The 20,239-nt window shown below is 43.2% G+C and overlaps 1 protein-coding gene across 2 annotated transcripts; it reads right to left on the bottom strand.

Annotated features, from left to right (window-relative positions):
• Positions 1-2,213: 2,213 nt before the first annotated feature.
• On the bottom strand, positions 2,214-19,994 carry PACRGL (parkin coregulated like). 2 transcript variants are annotated; one of them, XM_075858571.1, is made up of 8 exons: positions 19,890-19,994; positions 16,856-17,013; positions 14,641-14,708; positions 12,886-12,976; positions 7,826-7,960; positions 6,928-7,035; positions 4,973-5,053; positions 2,214-4,052 (listed from the first exon to the last, which is right to left on the bottom strand). In XM_075858571.1, exons 2-8 carry the CDS (start codon positions 16,994-16,996, stop codon positions 3,996-3,998), a joined length of 681 nt encoding a protein of 226 aa, XP_075714686.1. In that variant the 5' UTR covers positions 16,997-17,013; positions 19,890-19,994; the 3' UTR covers positions 2,214-3,995. The 2 variants fall into 2 exon arrangements, with proteins under 2 accessions (XP_075714686.1, XP_075714695.1); XM_075858580.1 differs by lacking the exon at positions 19,890-19,994 and adding an exon at positions 19,790-19,883.
• Between the last annotated feature and the right edge of the window lie 245 nt (positions 19,995-20,239).

Here is a 20,239-nt window from a genome sequence, read left to right as displayed (position 1 = left end):
AAACGGAATAAAATAGGACAGGTTCTATTTTTCAACGGACCCTTTACACGGTCCGTTGAAACAATGGCCCCATTGAAATACATGCAGCCATACGACTGCAGTTGTTTTAACGGCCGTCACACAGACGTACTCTACATTCGCCTGAATTCGGCCATAGACCCCATGCACATGATCGTGCCTGTAAAATTACAGGCAAGGCCGGCCAAGGACAGCCGTCCGCATTTACGGGAAGGTGTCCGTCAGCCATAGAAATGAATGGGTCCATAATCACAGGCGATTTTATGGTCGTGTACATGGGGCCTTATAATGGAGATCACAGCTCAGCCTCCCTGACTGGTCTTGTATCTTATAGAGGAGATTATAAAGGGAAGGGTTATTAATCTATCCTCCCAGCAGGCAGAAATAGTACTGGCTCTAGCTGCCCTTACGATGCTACACGGTCGCATTATGGGATTAAAAGCATAGAGGCAGGATGACAATTAAAAATCAAGATGGTGTCTCATCAGAAGCGGCTAGGAGGCCATACTGCAGAAAACGGAGTACAGTATAGATAAAGGAAGTGCAGTACCATATAGACAATCAGGGTGGGGTGATGGAGAGTTATGTTTCCGCTGGAGGTTTTCTTTTACAGTGTAGCACCAATTATACAATGGATTTGGGCTGTCATACAACGTTTAGATATCCTGGTTGAGGATTGAGCAGGAAGAGTGAATGTGGCAAACCTACGATGTCAGTAGGCGCTCCTGTAAAGCTAGAACGGTTGGTGTTGTATTTTCTAAGTATATAGCACCAATCTCCAATCCTTCGTTCATTTTCACACCCCGATATGTAGTTTGAAACCTGCTGCTTTTTTCACGTGTCTCTCTCAGTAATTCATGCTGGGTGTGTGTTCTGTGACTCCAGGATGCGGCTGCCACCTTCACCAACTCTTATGAACTAGCACAGCTTCACCACTATACTGCTTTCTCCTTCTATATATACCTGTACAGCCCCAAGCCCCTCAACTATGCAAACAATGAGTGTGTGTTCTTCCCCTTCAGACGCTGTCCTGTGTTCTCCCCTCACTTTTTACACTCTGATAGAGCCTGTGTGATCTCTCCCCTCCCAAAAAACTCTGCTATGGATGTTTTAATCGTTCTCTACACTCTGCTCTGTACAACCTCCTCCCCCTCCCTGCTTGTATCTCTAAGGCCTTCTTCACACACTTTATTTGCAATCTTATTCCAACACTTTTTCAGCGTGTAAATCAGCCTGGAAACCAGTGCTGTGTCTTCAGTGCGCTGAATCTTAATCAGCGCGCTGAGAAAAAAAATAAACCTCCTGACCCAAGTGCTGAATATGCCCAAAAACTCCCATTGAAATCAATTGAAAGGACAGCACACGGACAACATCCATGTACTGTCTGTTTTTCATGGATCAGTTGCTAAAGAAATACAGAATTTTTTTTTTTTAAACAAGCCAATGCTTGCAGAGGAGAAAATGGTAAGAAAAACGATGACACACGTAAGCCACACTGACGCAACTAGAACGGTCCTTTTTTTTTGCGGAAGCAAATCGGACACGCTCTTGTGAAGAATGCCTTATACCGAAGAGGAGGGAGGGAGAGCAGTCTCTCTTAGCAGATATCAGACAGGAGCAGCGTGCTGTCGACATCTAGATCAGAAGATATTCAAGGAGTTACACAGACCCCATAGCAATAAAATGGTAGGAAGCAAATGAACAAAAAAAAAAACGCATTTCACTGCAAAGGTGTCCATAAACTTTAAGGAATACTTTAATAATGTAAATAAAGACGCGTCCTCAATGGAAAAAGTGCAGAAATGTCTCCAAATGTAAATTGTATTCGTCCTGTTTATACAAGATAACCGGGTGATTCCCAGAGCAGCCCCCTTACAGATGCAGTGATGTCACCGAGTTCCCCTTTTAAAGCTCTAATGTAATGGTACATTGTTTATCACCTGGCCTTTATCCATTCCCTAATGGACTACTTCATGTTTTACAAATAGGAATTCATCTGTTTGTCTTGTATAAACAGGACAACTAATATAAGGCATATTGTACTTCAGTGATAACTTGTGGTTTATTATTTGGCTATTTTTGTAGGGTAGTGCGAGGTGAACCCTCTTTCAGCTTTTCACTTTGTGCTGGGTGTAATATTGATATGAATTTATTGACTGCCAACGCTCCTATAATAAATCGCACAACGACTGTAATTGAACAATACTGGATTTTAACTTTGAACTTGTTAAGGCAAACACTTTTTTATACTTTATAGCCCTGCTAGCGCAGCTACACGGTGATGATTCTGCAAAGAAATACATCATTCTGTACAAACGAAACCTTCAATATGATCACAAGACAGCATTTCGAGTAGATACTGGACTTAACACAAAGCAATGATTTTCCACATGAAGTCACCCAGGGATTTGCAGCATAAGTACTAGTGGTGTTGAGTCAATGGAATCTTTAAAAATGAACAAAAAGTTGATATGGTTCCTTAACTTTTACAGATGTATCTAGAACACAGCACTCTGAAGCCTTAAGAGAATGGAAAATGGAAACAGATCTGCAGCATCTATTGACTCCGGGGACTTAACACTTCTTAAAGGGGTAACTAAAGTTTTAAAAAACTTTTGACGTGCGCTTAGTTTCTGATCGGCTTTCTTTGGAAAGCCGAGCGAGCAGTGCACGGACTTCATAGTAAGCCAAGAGAGCGGTGTACGGGCTCAATAGAAAGTCTATAAGTCTGTACACTGCTCGCTTGGCTTTCCGAGGAAAGACGATCAGAAACAAAGTGGCAGTATCGCTCACCCGAGCATTTCTGCTGCTGCATTTTAGCGATCGCTGGGGATCTCAGTGCTTGGACCGCGACCGATAAAAACTTCTGACATGTCAAAAGATTTTTAAAAGTTTAGTTACACTTTAAAAGGAATATTCTGGCTTTGACAAACAAACCTTATTCTTTGTATAATGCAAATTTATAATTTTTTTATTTCTGATTTCTGTATCGATCACTCGTGGGTTTCAAGATCTCTGCTTGCTGCCATTCAATAAGGACCTTCGTTATTTATTTCCAGTCTGTCCATGTGCTTATGACAGATATGCTGTATTCACATGCTGTGGCCATATCACATTTTTGCCAAGATTTAGTGAAAATGGTGCCAAAAAAGGGATTTGACTGCGATGTGCAAACACAGACTTACAGTACAGTTAGCAGAGCTTTGTCTTCTAACAAGCCGAGCACTGTGCGTCCATCACATAAGCAAGACAGGTTTTTATCTACTAGAAGGAAACCATAAAGGTTCCCATTGTCTGACAGCAAGCAGAGATCTTGAAAACGACAAGGTATTGATACCGAAAGTATATTAGAAAATGGTATAACTTTTCATTACATAAAGAATACTATGTGTTTGCTGAAATCGGAATACTCCTTTAAGTTAGGGTTATAAAATGGTCTAGTCCCTTATGCCGTATTTCTAGTTGGTGGGCTGGAAGTGCTATTCATTTCACGCATGCACAAGACCCGACCAATAGAGCAGGACCATGGAGGAGAAAGTGGTGCTTTATTTTACACATATACACTTCTTTATGGGAAAAGATTGAGTTCTCGGCCCCTGGTATCATCTTCCAGCAGGTTTTTAGAACATGTCAAAAGAGAATGAAATTTGCATTTCATAAAGACCTAGAGTGTTGATATAAGGGAACAAGTAAAGTGCACGGATATAATGACATGAGAAGCTCAATCTACACCACTCGGCTACTCTACCACACATTGGCTCCAATCTAAATAAACCGGAAACATTTCCTACTATTGCATTGTTACATGTATTGTATATAATCCGGAATTCCATTGACTTTTAAGTAAACATCCAATTGGTTTAAGCACGAAGGAAAGAGCGGCCACCATCATTACTGTAGGTTTGAGTCCAGGTCCATGTGAAATCTCCAGACTGACATTACTGTAGATCCACACGTGTCAGCGGTTACCCCAACATTCAGCTGTATATGGAGCAGTAAGTCGGTATTTTAGACTTGATTAATCCCAGGCTTTCCTATATAGGAGAGAACACAAAAAGGTACAATTTACTTCGCATTTTAAACAATTAAGCTACGGAGGTCTTAATTTAGACGAGTGTAATAAGTCTGTACACATCAGACTATGACAAGTGCAAATCAATGACACCCCAAAACATGTGTTTAAAGTCCAGATATAGTGTCCCGCCCGGGAGAGACGCCCCTGCATGCTGGGCGATACTATTGCTTTGGCAAACTTTGGATGCCTGAAGAGTATTGTGCATTGGTCCAATTAGAATAATTGGACTCGAGAACTGTTCAACGGTATTCGGAGTCCCTATGTTTCAGTATTACAGACCTGTAGGCGCCATGTGCTGCTTCCATGAGGCACTTTATTATTCTCTAAAATATCTCCGTAGTACGACACACGATGGAACTTGGCAACTTTTTTTCTCATGGACTCTGAATTCACAAAAAACCCTCTGTATGCCTCCTTATAAAACCAAGAGGCACATGGAGGTACAGTATGGCCCCATAGATTTGTATGGGTGCCATATTACAGATCTGTACAACATGGATCCATAATGCAGGAGCCCTTAACATTTGTGAAACTTCATGGTTAAATAATGTACCTAGTATTAACACACAGCGCCTATGGCGGCGGCAGCTATACATATAGTCCTGGATTTACACAATCTGGATTGCAAAAAGTATGAATGTCAATCTCATATGTACACATTTTGTTACACTCGCTTTGCCACTTGTACTGGAGGAGTCTGCAGTGTTTTAACTGCAGCCTCGACAGAAGAAACTATAGTGTAGAGACATAAGAATATGGTGCATGTAATGGCTGCTGTGCCCGGGGTCCTCGCGGATCTGGTTTGAGAATAGAAAGCTCTGGGCAATATTGTAAGGTATAAAGAGCATACCCCACGCCTTCACCGCTGCATATATTTACCTTTCCCCCATACTGTTCCAGCTTCTGTAGTGCAGATGTGACTCCATCTTTATATTTTTTGTCCATTAATCTTTTGGAAAGCTTATAAAAGAAAAAAAAGAGGAAACCATTACATCAGCATGAATTCGATACAGCAAGGTATAGCTCTAATACGTCACGCACGTTAAGGAGCACATTATCTTTCTTTGTATACTTCATTAGCAATAAAACAAAGCGTATAATGCGCCAATTTCTACAAGAGTAAACCATTAAAGGCGATGTCAACTCTTGAACACATTTTGGCTGCGGTAACAGCGGGTCCTGCCTGTCTCGGACACGCAGAATCCACCTGTTATCCATCGCATCTAAGTTCATGGCTTAGATTAAATCGATAACAGGTGGATCCCCGCTATCACCAAAGCCGTCAGTCCCGCTGACCTGACGGATTCGGTTTCAGTACAAGATAGAAGATGTTTCTCAAAAACGGAAAACTATTTTTTTTAATAAAAAACAATTGAAAAGTTGCATTAAACACCATGATACATTTATTTTTTAAATAAAACAAAGCCTTTAAAGGCCAAACCCTAGGATAGGCAATCAATGTTTTAATCGTCAGGGGCCTAAGTACCAGGACTATCGCCAATCAGCAGAGAGAAGGGGCCGCGGTACTCCAGCTAGAGATTCCCTCAAGTGGATAACTCGTGGGGCGTCACTATGTACAATGAAAGGGCAGATGTGGTTTATTGCCAAAAGGTAAAATAGCAAAAGAGCCAAATCGTACCTATTTTTTTTTTTTTTTTTCCGGGAGCTGCAGTTTTACACGGGTGAGTTTTCTTGACAAAGTTTTCTCGAAATATCTGACTACATAGAAATGCCATGAACACGACTGAATACAAGAGAAAATACTTTAAAAGGGGCTCTCCGCTTTGGCAATCCCTACTGGACAGTTCCCTTGACAATAAACTGATCACAAAGTGTTACCATGCTGGGACCTCAGCGATCAGCTATAATCTGTGGGGAAACCTGGCAGTAAGAGTTCAGTTTCCCTGCAGCGCCACCAGAAGGAAAATGAAGTATTGCACAGTGTCATTATATCAATGTGTAGTCTGTGTAATGCAGGACAGGACAGGTCAGGTCCTCCAGAGCGACAGACGCTCTTTGTAACCGCTCTACACTGTGGCCAAGAGATAATGATCCTGAACAGAGGACCCCCCTCTATTAACTCAGAGCTCACTAATATGGTATATGACAATGGGTTTTCATACTGGACAACCCCTTTAAAATCAACTTTGCTAAATTTACCCAATATATAAAAGTTTGTTTCATTACATCTGGAGCCCTTTAAGTGTCAGAGATCAACATGAGCGTAAATGATTTATAAGTCTAAACAAACAAACCAACCGGGATCTTTTCAATCAAGACAGAAAAGGTGTTTATTCCCGAATATTTCTCCCACAATGACACAAAGTATCAATTATTTATATACAACTAAACCGCAGGGAACATGGGCATTAATAAAGAAATGTGATAGCAAAACTGAACTTCAAGGCTGTGTTCACATCAGCGTTCGGTTCCGTTGATGGGTTCCGTCAGACCTTTCCGTCGTAAAACCCATCAACGGAAAAGCAAACGGAAACCATAGCTTTCTGTTAGCATTACCATTGATTTCAATGGTAATGCTTCCGTTGCTAATGGTTTCCGTTTGCCTTTCCGTTGATGGGTTCCCCTGACGGAACCCATCAACGGAACCGAACACTGATGTGAACAGGCCCTAAGTGGAATCAAAATATAATTTTTGTTTCCTGAAAACTGTCAGCAAAGACTCAAAAACTCATAGTCACACTGTAAACGGGAATGTATCAGTATCCAATGTACTTTCTATACACTAAACCATAGGATAAAGGTGTAATGTAATGGCTATCCAATAGCGGCATGTACGGTACATATATAATCTACAATTATCTCCTTCGACTTACACTGGTTAATAGATTCTTCAGATGAACATTCAGCGCTGGCCCCACAACAGCACTTAGCTGCACCAAACCATGGAGTCCTCTTTCAAAAACGCCGCCGTCAGCGTGCACCTGAAAGTCAGACAGACAATTCTGTACGGCTATGGTCATATTTTTATTTAGAGTCTAAGTTGCATATTCCGTCAGATATTATGAGAATGCTCTTGCTGAAAGCAGCACTACTCTCCCTGTCAAAACAACGGAAGCCTTTACGGACCCTGACCCTAAAGGCGCCGGTGGTATCCTTCGTCCAACGGTTTCGGCACCGCATCGTAGCTTCTGTTATAAAAGGAAGGGACGACGCAGATGTAAACAAAGCCTATATTATATGAAAATACTCAAATATCCGAAAAACGCAGGCACTGGACCCCACCTAGAAGATATCCTAGGGATATGACAAAAGTCTATTGTTGGAAAGCCCCTTGAAATAGGTAAAGGTATAACTTACGTGGTTTTACCTATGAATTGATCATTCACCATGAACAAAACAATTAGTAATATTTCAATTACACTTTTATTATTTGAAGACCTTTAAATAAATAAAACATAGATAGTAAAATGTACATTATGATCCGACCCCATGACTCTATAGGGGGGGGGGGGGGTTCTCATCTATGTCCATAGAGCACCATCAATTTACCCACATACTAAATAGACTTATTTGCACGGCACATCCACCGAAGTGGCCGCATGGACGTGCGTTTAAATCAGATTCATACTGGTGGGGTGAAATCTCCTCTTCTTGGGTATCACATATGAACACAAGTTAAAGACACAAGTTTAGTTTCAATATCTCATTAGGATTAGAAGAGAAGAAAGATCCCTGCATGTCTGATGATTGGCAGGTATGAGGAATACCTACGAGGGCACCTTTCAACGCAGCTGCCAGTTTGGGTAAGATGGGCAGAGCTTTTTCAGCAGCACCAGGAACCATCAGTAATTCCTTAAATCCTTCCTGGGATACAAATGTGTAGGGGTGTCTGGTTTCTTTGAGACCCTGAGCAGGAGACACGGAAAGAAAACAAGAATAGCTGTCAGTTTTAACCCTTATTTGGGTCTCCAGGATGCAGATTTTTTGTCCACACTTTCACCACCGCATTTCCAAGAGCCATAACTTTACATTATTTCCTTTAACGTAACCGTATGATGTCTTGTTTTTGAGGTATAAATTAGTTTTTTGTTTGGTGGTCGGGGGGTGGTGTGAACCCCTCCCCCCACACAAAATTATTTTATCAGTTTTTTGGATTTGTTTTTATGGCCTTCACCACGTGGTATAAATAACACGTTAACTTGTCTCAAATTATGTTGATCCAGATATATTTTATACTTGTAAAACACTTTATTGAAAATAATAGTTTTTTTGTGGTTCACATACATGAAAGCATTGCGGGGGTGCAGATAGGCTTACGGTCCCCTCCCTCTGTAAAACCACTTAGGTTCCGCAGTAGCCACTGTCCAGGGTATCTAAGGAGTTAAACGGCCAGGATCAGAGTCATCTCCGATCCCTGCCATTGCAGCGGGATGTTGGCTGTCATAGTGGCGTCATAATAGTATGTTATGGTGAAGGAAGTGCTCGGACCCCACATCGTATTATTATGGTGCAGTGCTGGAAGGGGTTAAAAACAAGAGGCCCAGGCTACCCGGTGACTTCAGCTGCACACGGACAAGCAACATCCAGCGGGAAACGCAGTGAGTTACACAACTTGCAGGAATGAATGCGGAAATCCTAAAATGAAACCATTGTGAAGCAAAAATATGTTTCTAGTGTCTGTGCTTTTTGATGAGCATAATGTAAAAAATTATATTTTATATTATAATCCGCCCCTTTCCACACGTTCCTGAATAGCGCTATTATTACCTTTTCTATAAATGTGTATGTACAAAGACTACAGGTCATTATATAGTCTGGTGCAAACCTCTTCCATGTGCAGGTTTCAATATAATGTGGCTCCGGCCTTGTTGGGGAAGCAGAAAATTCCTTTCCATACAAAATAATTTAGGCAACAAATAGCACTGCCTCGCTGTCTCTCAATAAACGATGTATGCGAAAATAGTAGGGACTCCCAGATTCTCCTTGTAAATGAGATACAGTGCATTCGGAAAGTCTTAAGACCCTTTCACATTTTGTTATGTGGAGGCCTTGTGCTAAAATAAAAATTCACGTTTTTTCCCCATCATTTTGTACTTAATACCCCATAATGACAAATTGAATATAGAATTTGCAAAATGTTTGCAAATTTATTAAAAATTCAAAACTCAAATTTCGCATGGACGTAAGTATTCAGACCCTTTGCTATGACACTTGAAATTTTGCACTGGGGGCCTCCCATATCTCTAGATTAGCTTTGAAATGTTTCTACACCTTGATTGGAGTAAATCTGTGGTAAATTCATTTGATTGGACATGATTTGGAAAGACACACCGCAGTCTATAGAATATCTGACAATGAATATCAGAGCAAAAACCAAGCCATAAGGAGGACAGAACTGCTTGTAGAGGTCAGAGACTGTATTTGTGTGTCTGAAGAAGGTACAAAAAAAAAAAAACTTCTGCTGCACTGAAAGTTACTAAGAGAACAATGGTCTCCATAAATATTAAATGGAAGAAGTTTGGATCAGCCAGGACTCTTACTAGAGCTGGCCGCCCCACCAATCCAAGTAATTAGGGGAGAATGGCCTTGGTAAGAGAGATGACCAAGAACCCAATGGTCACTTAGGCTGAGCTCCAAAGATCCTGTGTGAAGAAGGTCAACCATCACTGGAGAGTTCCACCAATCTGGGCTGTATGGCAGAATGGCCAGAAAGAAGCCTCTCCTCAGTAAAACACACATGAAAGCCTGCCTGGAGTTTGAAAAAGAGCAAGTAAAGGACTCTCAGGCTCTGAGAAACAAGATTCTGTGGTCGGATGAAACCACCATTGAACTTTTTGGCCTCAATTCTAAGTGTCATGTCTGGAGGAAACCAGGCACTGCTCATCACCTGCTCAATACTATCCCTACAGTGAAGCATGGTGGCGGCATGTGGGAGTGCTTTTCAGTCTGGAACAGGGAGACTGGTCAGGGTTGAGGGAAAGATGAATGGAGCAAAGTACAGAGATATTCCTAATGAAAACCTGATCCAGAGGGCTCTGGACCTCAGACTGGGGCCAAAGATTCAACTTCTTACAAGACAATGACCCTAAGCACACAGCCAAGACAACACAGGAGTGGTGGGGGGACAACTCTGAATGTGTGGCCCAGCCGGAGCCCTAACTTGAACCCAATCGAACATCTCTGGAGAGACCTTGAACTTGCCTGTCCACCTATGGTCCCCATCCAACCTGACAAATCTTCAGAGGATCTGCAGAGAATGGCAGAAATGCCCAAATCCAGGTGTGCAAACCTTGTGGCAACATACCCAAGAAGACTGGAGGCTGCTATCATTGCCAAAGGTGCTGCAACTAAGTCCTGAATACTTAGGTCAATGCAATATTTTAGTTTTTTCTTTTTAATAAATTAGCAAATATTACTAACTTTCTGTTTTCACTTTGTCATCATTGGGTATGGAGTGCAGAATGATGGGGAACAACTTGAATTTTTTATTATTTTCGCACAAGGATAAACATAAGAAAATGTGAAAAAAGTAAAAGGGTCTGAAGACTTGCCGAAAGCATTGTATGCAAAAGTAGTACATCTTTTGGTATCTCTCTGTAAATGATGTAGGCACAGATAGTAATTCTACCATGTCTCTATCTGCATATAAAATAGGCATGGATAGTGCTGCTTCCCTATCTCTAAATTATGTAGGCACATATGGTACTTCTAACATGTCTAGATGTATATGAAATAGGAGCAGTACTATCCAAGCCTATTTCATATACAGCTAGAGACATGGTAGAAGTGGTATCTGTGCCTACATCATTTCTAGAGATAGGGAAGTACTCTCCATGCCTATCTATGTAGATTATGTAGGCATAGATAGTACTTCTACCATGTCTCTAGCTGTATATGCAATAGGTATAAATAGTAGTACTTCCCTACCGCTGTAAATGATGTAGGTACAGATAGTACTATCTCCCGGTCTCTTCTTGTGACTGATATAGGAACAGGTAGTACTGATTCCCTGTATCCCTTCCATGTTTCAGACTCTCATTCATACACAGCACTAAACAAGGAGAGCAGGCAATAGGAAAGCCATTGTCCAGAGAACTGCTGCTTAAAGAGGCTCTGTCACCAGATTATAAGTGCCCTATCTGCTACATAATCTGATCGGCGCTGTAATGAAGATAACAGCAGTGGTTTTTATTTTGAAAAACGATCATTTTTGAGCAAGTTATGAGCTAGTTTAGATTTATGCTAAGGAGTTTCAATGGACAACTGGGCGTGTTTTTACTTTTGACCAAGTGGGTGTTGTAAAGAAGTGTATGAGGCCGACCAATCAGTGACTAATCCGTGTCCTACACTTCTCATTGTTCCAGCCCAGCATGATCCACAGGACAGTGTGATTGTGCAGTGAAAGAAGCAGGGCTGGAACAATGAGAGGTGTATGTCACTGATTAGTCACTGATTGGTCGGCCTCATACACTTCTTTACAACACCCACTTGGTCAAAAGTAAAAACACGCCCAGTTGTCCATTGAAACTCCTTAGCATAAATCTAAACTAGCTCATAACTTGCTCAAAAATGATCGTTTTTCAAAATAAAAACCACTGGTGTTATCTTCATTACAGCACCGATCAGATTATGTAGGAGATAGGGCACTTATAATCTGGTGACAGAGCCTCTTTAAAGAATGAAAGAAATGTAAAAATAGATCTAACAAGGAAAGAGTATTAGGACAGTATTATGGGAGAACACTGCAGAGCGGCAGCAGAGCCACAAAACGGAGATTACAGAATTCACACAGTCCAGAATAAACATGTCACTTTCATCATAGCATTTACATTTTTACATTGAAAATAGAGGAGATTTCATTCATTTCTCCTGAGAGATGTCATGGACGCACAGAGTGCACAACTCTGCCGGTCACAGCGGCTTCTGACAGATATAGAAAGTGGTTGTGATGGGGCATGATTAATCTCCGCAATGGATGATAGGTGGGAGACACCTTACAATAATTACACTGCAGCAGCTTCCCTGCTACTAAAACGCATTGACAGCTGTTGGAAAGTAATCTAACGTTAAATGGCAGTCAATCACTTGTGCACTTTAAATATGAGAAAAACGTAAAGTCTCTGCTTTCCAGACTTCTCAAAACCGCTATGAAATATTTAAATGCACAGAATGTACAAATATCTTATTATAATCCGTATTACATTCATCAAAATATCCAATAAGTAACCTGCATATACAATGTCTAATACGACAGTAGGACCCAGTGACTATGGACAACTTCAGACTAAACTAATGGCACAACTTCCAAATTCCCATTAGAGGGGCTTTTCGGGCTGCACAATGTGAATGGGACCGTGGATCGCGCCAAAGCGGATGTTGACTGCAACATTGGTCAACTTGGCACAATTGCTACAACAGAAGTGAATGATGTGCGACTCCATTGAAGTGTGACTCTAGTAGTAAAAGATCTACCTGCTGCAGGGATCACACCACACAGGTTGCGCTGTACACATCTCTTCATATATTTGGCACATTTTAGTCTGTCTGTGTCACAGAAACGCAAATATACGCTATAGGCAGGTGTAGATTTGCTCCATAGGTTACGTCAGCTTCTGGTGTAATTTATGATGAATCTGTCGTTCTAGCGGAGGCCCCGCTCCCTTCACTAAACCCTGCCCCCCTATCAGCACTTTCGAAAAGCAACGAGAAAAGTAAAAAGTCACAAATTTTAGCGCAACTCTGATGTGCACCAAAATGTGCGCTTTTTTACACCACAAAGCTGCCGAATACCTCTTGTCATATCCCCCTATTACATTTCAACAGCAGTTTACCTCAGCTAAAGTTATGAGAAGAGGGTCGAATGGTATCATTTCCGGAGGACGCTCCCATTGTAACTTGTGTTTTACAGAACCATGAACCAGCCTGTAAAAAAATGTAAATGAGTGAGAGGAGTAGTTATACTGATGACATAGACTGTGCTGGGTTCCTGGTCCAAGGCATGCGCAATATATTGATGACTAATCTAAATGTAATTTGTCAAATTTAGAGCGTTTCTCCAGTGTGGCCATCTTTGATGAGAAGGAATCTTGGGAGAGAAATATTGATACATGAATTTAGTCATTATTACGACAGAGAACATGGGCGCACACTCTGCACAGTGCCCGCAATGTTCTGTCTTTAGTTCCCGCGCGAAAGCTCTGATCTCCTCAGTTATTCCTATGAATTCCGTGCTCAAAGCGGTTTGTGGCATTCCAAGGGGAAATGAGAAGGGGGGACCACCCCGCCCCGGAGCCCTTTTGATCGCGTCACAGGGAATCCCTGTGACGCGATCGAGGGACACACCATACATGGACAGACAGCCCAGGGTCCTTTTAAGGTACAGGTCTGCCCTAACAACTGCCTGTGTACTATCAGTACATTATAGTTAAAGGATACAAAATTAGAACCAAAAACCCCCTATGGAATTTAAAAAAAAAAATGCTGTCAGATAATAAAATAAATAATTATGTTAAATAAAAAAAATCTGTAAAAAAACAAAAATGCACCTTTTTTTTTTTTTACAGTAAATTGACGTCAAAATCTAAGTCCACAAACATTAAATAATCCATACATATTTGGTAACGTAACGACTGTAATAACTTGCACAACAAGTTAAGTGTGTCATTAATAATAATCAATGTAAGAAAAACTGCTTTCTTTCTGTATTTTTGCAGGTCAATCTCTGCACAGAAACTTTCAGCGCCATGTGGATGAAATCTTAATATCTCATCCACTCTGCTGCTATTGTAATATGCTGCATATTTTCCATCCGCAAATGCAGATGGAAAATGTGCAGCAATTACGCGGTGTGTCCGGGGGCCTTACACAGCAGAGGAGACTGTGATTGGGATATCAGGACGCCATGAACCAGAGTAAAGGTAGGAACACACACAGCGTAAACAATGAAGATTTTCTGCAATGGATTAGTGGCGGACAATCCGCAGGGTATTACAGTAGCAGCAGTGTGGGCGAGATTTCAACAAATCTCATCCCCAAACAGCGGAAAAAAGCCGGTTTCCTCCACCGCAGCATGTCAATTAATGCTGCGGAAACGCAGCTCTTCTGTTGCAGGTTTCCCCCATTAAATTCAATGAGGTGCTTAAAGCCACAACAAAGTGGTGTGTGTTGCGACATTTGCGGCGGAATCACAGCGATTAAGCTGCAAAAATCGCAACAACAAAAAATTATTTATACTTACCCAGGTTACCCTGCTTCTGCTCCAGTCCGGCCTCCTGGGATGACGTTTCATCCCATGTAACCGCTGCAGCAGTCACATGACCTGCCACGTCATCCGAGGAGGCCGGACTGCACACAGAGAAGAGCGAGGGGGTAAGCATGACCGTTTTTTTTTTATTTTTACGGACGGCATTTCCTGCTATGGTGCGATATTTCGGACGGCATTCCCTGCGGTGTTCAGGGTGGATACGCTGCGAAGCTTGACGCAGCATATCCCACCAGAACACGCCTGGTGTGTTCCTACCCTAACTCTGCCGGATTCTTTAAAGTAAAGGTCTCTATATGCAAAAACTTGACACGGGTGAATTTACCTGCAAGGAATTCCTCCTTTAGAATAGATCGCTTCAAATGCGGAGGAAGAGCGCTGGGTCTCAGCAAACTGTAAGCAAAAAGACACATTAATGCTGACTGACGGAGCCGGGAATGGAATACAGCAACGCGACAGCTAGACGAAAAGCAAAAAATGTGCAATTGCCGAAACTCAGTCTTTATTAAAAGGGGGTTATGTGGGGGACCAAAAATGATTAGACTCTTTGTCATATGACCGACCCCGCTGTACAAGCAGGAGCAGTAGTACACCGATTACATGGAGTACAGCGGGGTCGGTCACGTGACAAAGAGTCGTATTGTCATCAAAAAAGGCTGTGCAACAAGACTTTCTGTCCCCCGGCAGCGCTGTAAATGTCTATGACAATCTCAGCATGACCGGAGTGTATATTAGCAGAGTGCTCACATACTGCAGGGACTACACTGCTAATCATTTTTGGTCCCCGCATAACCCCTTTAAGTCTAGTCTACAGTTATTATATTAAACAAGATATCTGACCATTAACTTCATAAAATATCTAACCAAGAGCCGCACTGAAAGCGTAACTTCACATTTACAGTATATTTACATGCCATGGAGCCTTAGACTAAAATATGACATAGTAAAAAAACATCAAAGACATTAACTGAAGACGGAGCAGCGCGCTTGAGCGGATACCACGCGCCTTTGTTCACATTTGCATCAGACTTCCGTACGTGGGTTCTGTCAGAACTTTCCGTCAGATGAACTCACGAACGGAAACCAAACGGAAACCATAGCTTTCCGTTAGCAATGGTGACACTTCCGTTGCTCATGGTTTTCGTTTGTCTCCATTAAGTAAGGTTTCTGTTTTTTTTTACAGAATAGCGTAGTCGACTGCGATATGGATTCTGTTCCATAAGGTTTCCATTTTTTGACTGAGACAAACGGAAACCATTAGCAACCATTGAGATCGACGGTAATGCTAACAGAAAGCTATGGTTTCCGTTCGTGGGTTCCCCTGACGTAAAAGGTGTGACGGAACCCCGATGCAGATGTGAACGAAGCCTTACTGCTACATATGGCAAATATCTTAACCAATAACATCTATTTCATCCAATGATCTCGATATGCTCAATGAGAGAATCTGGACATCATAAAAGGAGCGTCCCCCCAGAACCCCCTCTACGAGGCAGAATGTATATCTGCTGAGTATTAGCGTCTCCTGCTCTGGTGGACCAGATTTATCCATGAACTACAAAGACGGCACAATAGGCTGCAGAAGCGAATATGTTGCCTGCGACTTCCACCGCGGTTCATTGGGGGTTTCAGTGGTCAGACCAGCTAATCACTGCACCGATTTCATTTTCAGAAATGGTGGTCCACTGAAAGCATGGTGCTGGGATTCATTAACCCTCCCAAACATGGCATGAAACCAGCCTTAGAACTCCAGATTTAGGTAGTAAAAATGGCTGCTCTATGTTACCCACTTCCCGGACCCAGGATCAGTATGATGGTCCTAGGTGACGGATGATTTAGTATAGCACGGTGTAGCACTCTACATTATACTGAAGCTTCAGTTTAGTACAGCAACAACCAATATACTTCACTTTTTTTTTTTTTTTACATAGGACTGCAGGTAATCCTTCTGCCTTCATCTCTATGTGAATGACTAAGAGCATGCAGGTCTAGGTTTGTCCCCCACAGTCCATGCTTGCTTTTATTAAAAACTGAACATCAGTGAGTTGCTGCTTAGAAATGATCCATCACACAACGCAGTATATTGAAGGATTAAAATGGAAAGTTGTAGTCTATGCCGGAGTTTTCCATTTATTAGAACAATACACTAACAATTCTGCCCTAAAGAGTCAAAGGGGATATCCCAGCAAGACAACCCCCATTCCTTCTGCAGCTCCCATGATGATGAGCTGATCACAGGGGTCCGGTGGCTGGGACCACCAGCAATTAGAAGTTACCACTAACGAATCCACACTTCTCCAACACATGACTCAACGGGCAGCCACGTAAGTATCAAGAGTGACGAATGAAGAGTCACTCCTTGTAGCAGGGGAACCCCCTTTTATGGTGCACATTGGCTCTATAGGGGCATATAAGTAGTGGTTCCCCTTATGGATCACCCCTTTAAAAAAACAAAACAAAAAAACGCTTTGCTCCACGTGTAATTATACATTGATAACGCCATACAGCAGTGATGTAGTGAAGAATATAAAACCACTCACAGGGTCTATAGTTTTGGGGTTCAGCTTGTCGCTTGGTTTCGGGCGACTTGCACTGGCCGGGTTTGCAGAAGCTGAAGATGCCGGAGTGGTCTTGCTTCTCGATACTATACTTCTGGACTGGCCTCTAGAGGGTGCCGACATCTTCTGACCATAGTGTTCTACAAATAAGAGAAGGACAATTAATACTTACATTTCCTATCACAATCTTCACATATAAAGGTTTCACTATATGGTGGTGCATGAATTCTGTGGGTGACAGGGGGAAGATGTTCACATAGAGATTACGGACCGCGGTGAAGCTACATCAGTACATGATGGTCCACATCTAGCAATGTGCAGGACCATTACATGCACCTGTCAGAAAGTGTAACTAACAGGGGAAGAATAGAAGCACAAGACACGTGGTAAAAGGGGAGATCTCACAACGTTCCTGCACTCATTCCCGGGTGCGACCACAAACAACCTCCCGACTGCGGGGCTGGTGTCAGGACATTGTCTGCCGAGGCACCAGAGTGAAGAGGAGAGCAGGAACGTGGAGACGCGAGTGTCTGCATGCCTGGTCTGGGTCTGTACAAGGCCGAATTCAGATGAACGTGGGAGAACTAGGACATGAAAAACGGCCGTTTTTCACATCCGAGTTGCCCCCGTGCAGGTCCCGTTTTCACGGATCCCCATAGACTTGAGTCTATCGAGGGATCCGTGAAAACGGAACAAAGTAGGACAGGTTCTATTTTTCAACGGACCCTCCACATGGTCTGTTGAAACAACGGCCATGTGAATGGCCCTATTGAAATACATGCGTCCGTGTGAGGACCGTTGTTTTAACTGCTGTGACGTATACTACGTTAAGCAGGAGTCTGAGGTCTAGTAAAGGGGATCTGGTATACACACTTCCTTCACCGTTTTAGCGGCTGTTTTTGACGAATACGTGTGCCCGTTTTAGCGGCCGTCTGGTTTCCGTTTCCGAGCATGGTACTGTCTAGGGTGCTGAGAGAGCAAGGTTGCACTGATCGGCGGTAACTCTTTCTGCACCCTGGACAGTGACTAGCGCTGAAGAATGACCATGCTCGGCACTCGCAAAATACAATTTTAATGAAATAAAAAAAATCAGTTCATACTTACCCAGAACTGCCTGCATTTTCCTCCTTTCCGGCCTCCAGGGATGACGCTTCATTCCACGTGACCGCCTCTGTAGCCAATCACAGGCTGCAGCGGCCACATGGACTGCAGTGTCATACAGGAAGGTCGGACTGGAGAAAGAAGGGGGACTCGTCACCAAGACAACGACCGGGTACGTATGAACTGCTTTTTATCAGCAGCCTCTTCTCAGTATCAGTGATGGATAGAGAGAAGTGGCTGCCGATTAGTGTAATATCTCTAATGTACTTCTGCCCGCCCGCCCGTTGCTAGGCAACGGCTCCGTCACACACGGACGGCACACGGATGCCTTCCGTGTGCCTTCAGTTTGTTTGACGGCCCCATTGACTTGCATGGGCCTCACGGTCACGGAATCTCGGTCCAAAGCAGGACATGCTCTACTTTGGTTGGAATGGAGCAACGGGACTGTCAAAAAAACTGAAGTGCGCATGGCCCCATTGAAATGAATGGGTCAGGGTGCTAGCCGTCAGAAAAACGGCTAGCACCCTGAAGGAAAAGACTGAAGTGGGCATGAAGCCTAAGATCTAATTAAAAGGGTTGTCAAATATTAGAAAAAGGGGTCTGCTCTTTTTCCAAAAACCACGCCGTTCAGGTCCATGGTTTGCGTCTGGCAATGAGGCTGACCTGCAATACTAGATACTACCACATGGACAGATGTGGCACGGTTTCTGAAGAGAAAGCTAGTTCTAGACAATCCCTTTAAGGGGGTATGGTTTGAGGTCTATAATAAAGGGGGGCCTGGTCGAAGGTCTAAATTAAATGGGGTCTAGGATCTGTATTAAGAGGAAAGGGGAAGGTCTGGTCTGAGGTGTGTATTTTTTTTTAGGGGGCCCGGGCCTGCCGTCAGGTGAAGGCACGAGCTGCGGACTAACAGTAAGGATGGAATGTGTAGACACAGTTCAGATTTGCCAGGGCTCATCTTTGATTTCGGCCGCAGATTTGACGCTAGATGCGCAGCGGATTCACACACGGATTAACCCTCGATGGAGTGCATCCACGTGTGGAAATCCACCAGCTTTTCTGGAACGTGTAAACTGGGCCTAGAGATGTTGACCCCACCATTCCCTGACACCCCCCAGTGCTCAGTGAGGCTGCTCAATGGTATCCGCGCCCTAAGGGATCCCAGCGCTGCTCATAAAGGAGAAACGTCCGTCCTGCGCTGCAGCAGAAGAGCCACATTCCTCCACGCTGCCCTGTCACGGGTGGCGTCCCCGGCCCGTCGGTCGAGTACCTAGTTTGGGGGTCTGATCTGGGCTCAGTATTATTTTGGGTTTCATAAAGGGGGTCGTATGCACTATTTGTGATTCAAATGCCGTAGGTTTGGAAGTGTCCTATATAAATGGGCAGAAGGCCACAAATCTTGTGCGATGTGGACAGCGTGACGCTTTATAGGACATTGTTCAGGAATCTCACGGATGTAAGTATGTGAATATGGACGCCATTACAGGGGCTGTCACCAGCAACTTCATACCCCAGAACAGCAAATCTAGTTATACTGGGGCTGTATCATTGTATAATTAGGCAGGTCTCACATTCAGGAGTCTGGGAAAGCTGGGTGGCTGGCAACCTCTAGGTGAGCTGTAGCGGCAGCCATACTGGTAGTCACCCAGCTTTCCCAGCGACAGATAAGGCTGAACGGAATGAAGGATTTATATTGATTTTAATGCTCCTTTATCATGGACACCAGCCTGCCAGCAAACACCGCAGAACAAGGTAATAGAATAGGCTGCAGAATGGAATATACAACCAATCACCCCGGGAACCTCCACAGCGTACGTGTAACTGGAGCGACAGGCTGGGAGTTGTAGTCCTCCAGCAGTCGGGGCGCTATAGGACTCCGGTGTTGTGGAGTTTAGTCATGATCGCCGGTACTTACCCGGCCTGTGCTGCCTTCTCCGTGCGTCACGAACACCATCAGGTATCTGCAGCGCAAACCTCCTCCGTTACTAAGGAAACCACGGCGGCCCGAGAGGGACAAACTACTCCAATATGCGCAGCAGCCCTCCAAAAACTATTACTATTATATTACAGCATTTATTAGGTAAACAGGTTAAAAGGAGGAAACCATGAAGAGGAGACTGCACAGACATTGCAGGTAGTATGGGAGCTCTAGTCTTGTTTGTTACAGCAATGTAATCAATCAATGGTCTGATTTTATTCTATTGTTGGTATTTTGCTGCTCCTGTGTATTATAGCAGCGACCAGATGTATGTTTATTTGTTCCTG

The sequence above is a fragment of the Rhinoderma darwinii genome, chromosome 1 (assembly GCF_050947455.1).
Source record: "Rhinoderma darwinii isolate aRhiDar2 chromosome 1, aRhiDar2.hap1, whole genome shotgun sequence".
Taxonomy (NCBI): domain Eukaryota; kingdom Metazoa; phylum Chordata; class Amphibia; order Anura; family Rhinodermatidae; genus Rhinoderma; species Rhinoderma darwinii.
The sequence above is the reverse complement of the archived record's forward strand: the minus strand, read 5'-3'. Positions and strand labels throughout refer to the sequence as shown.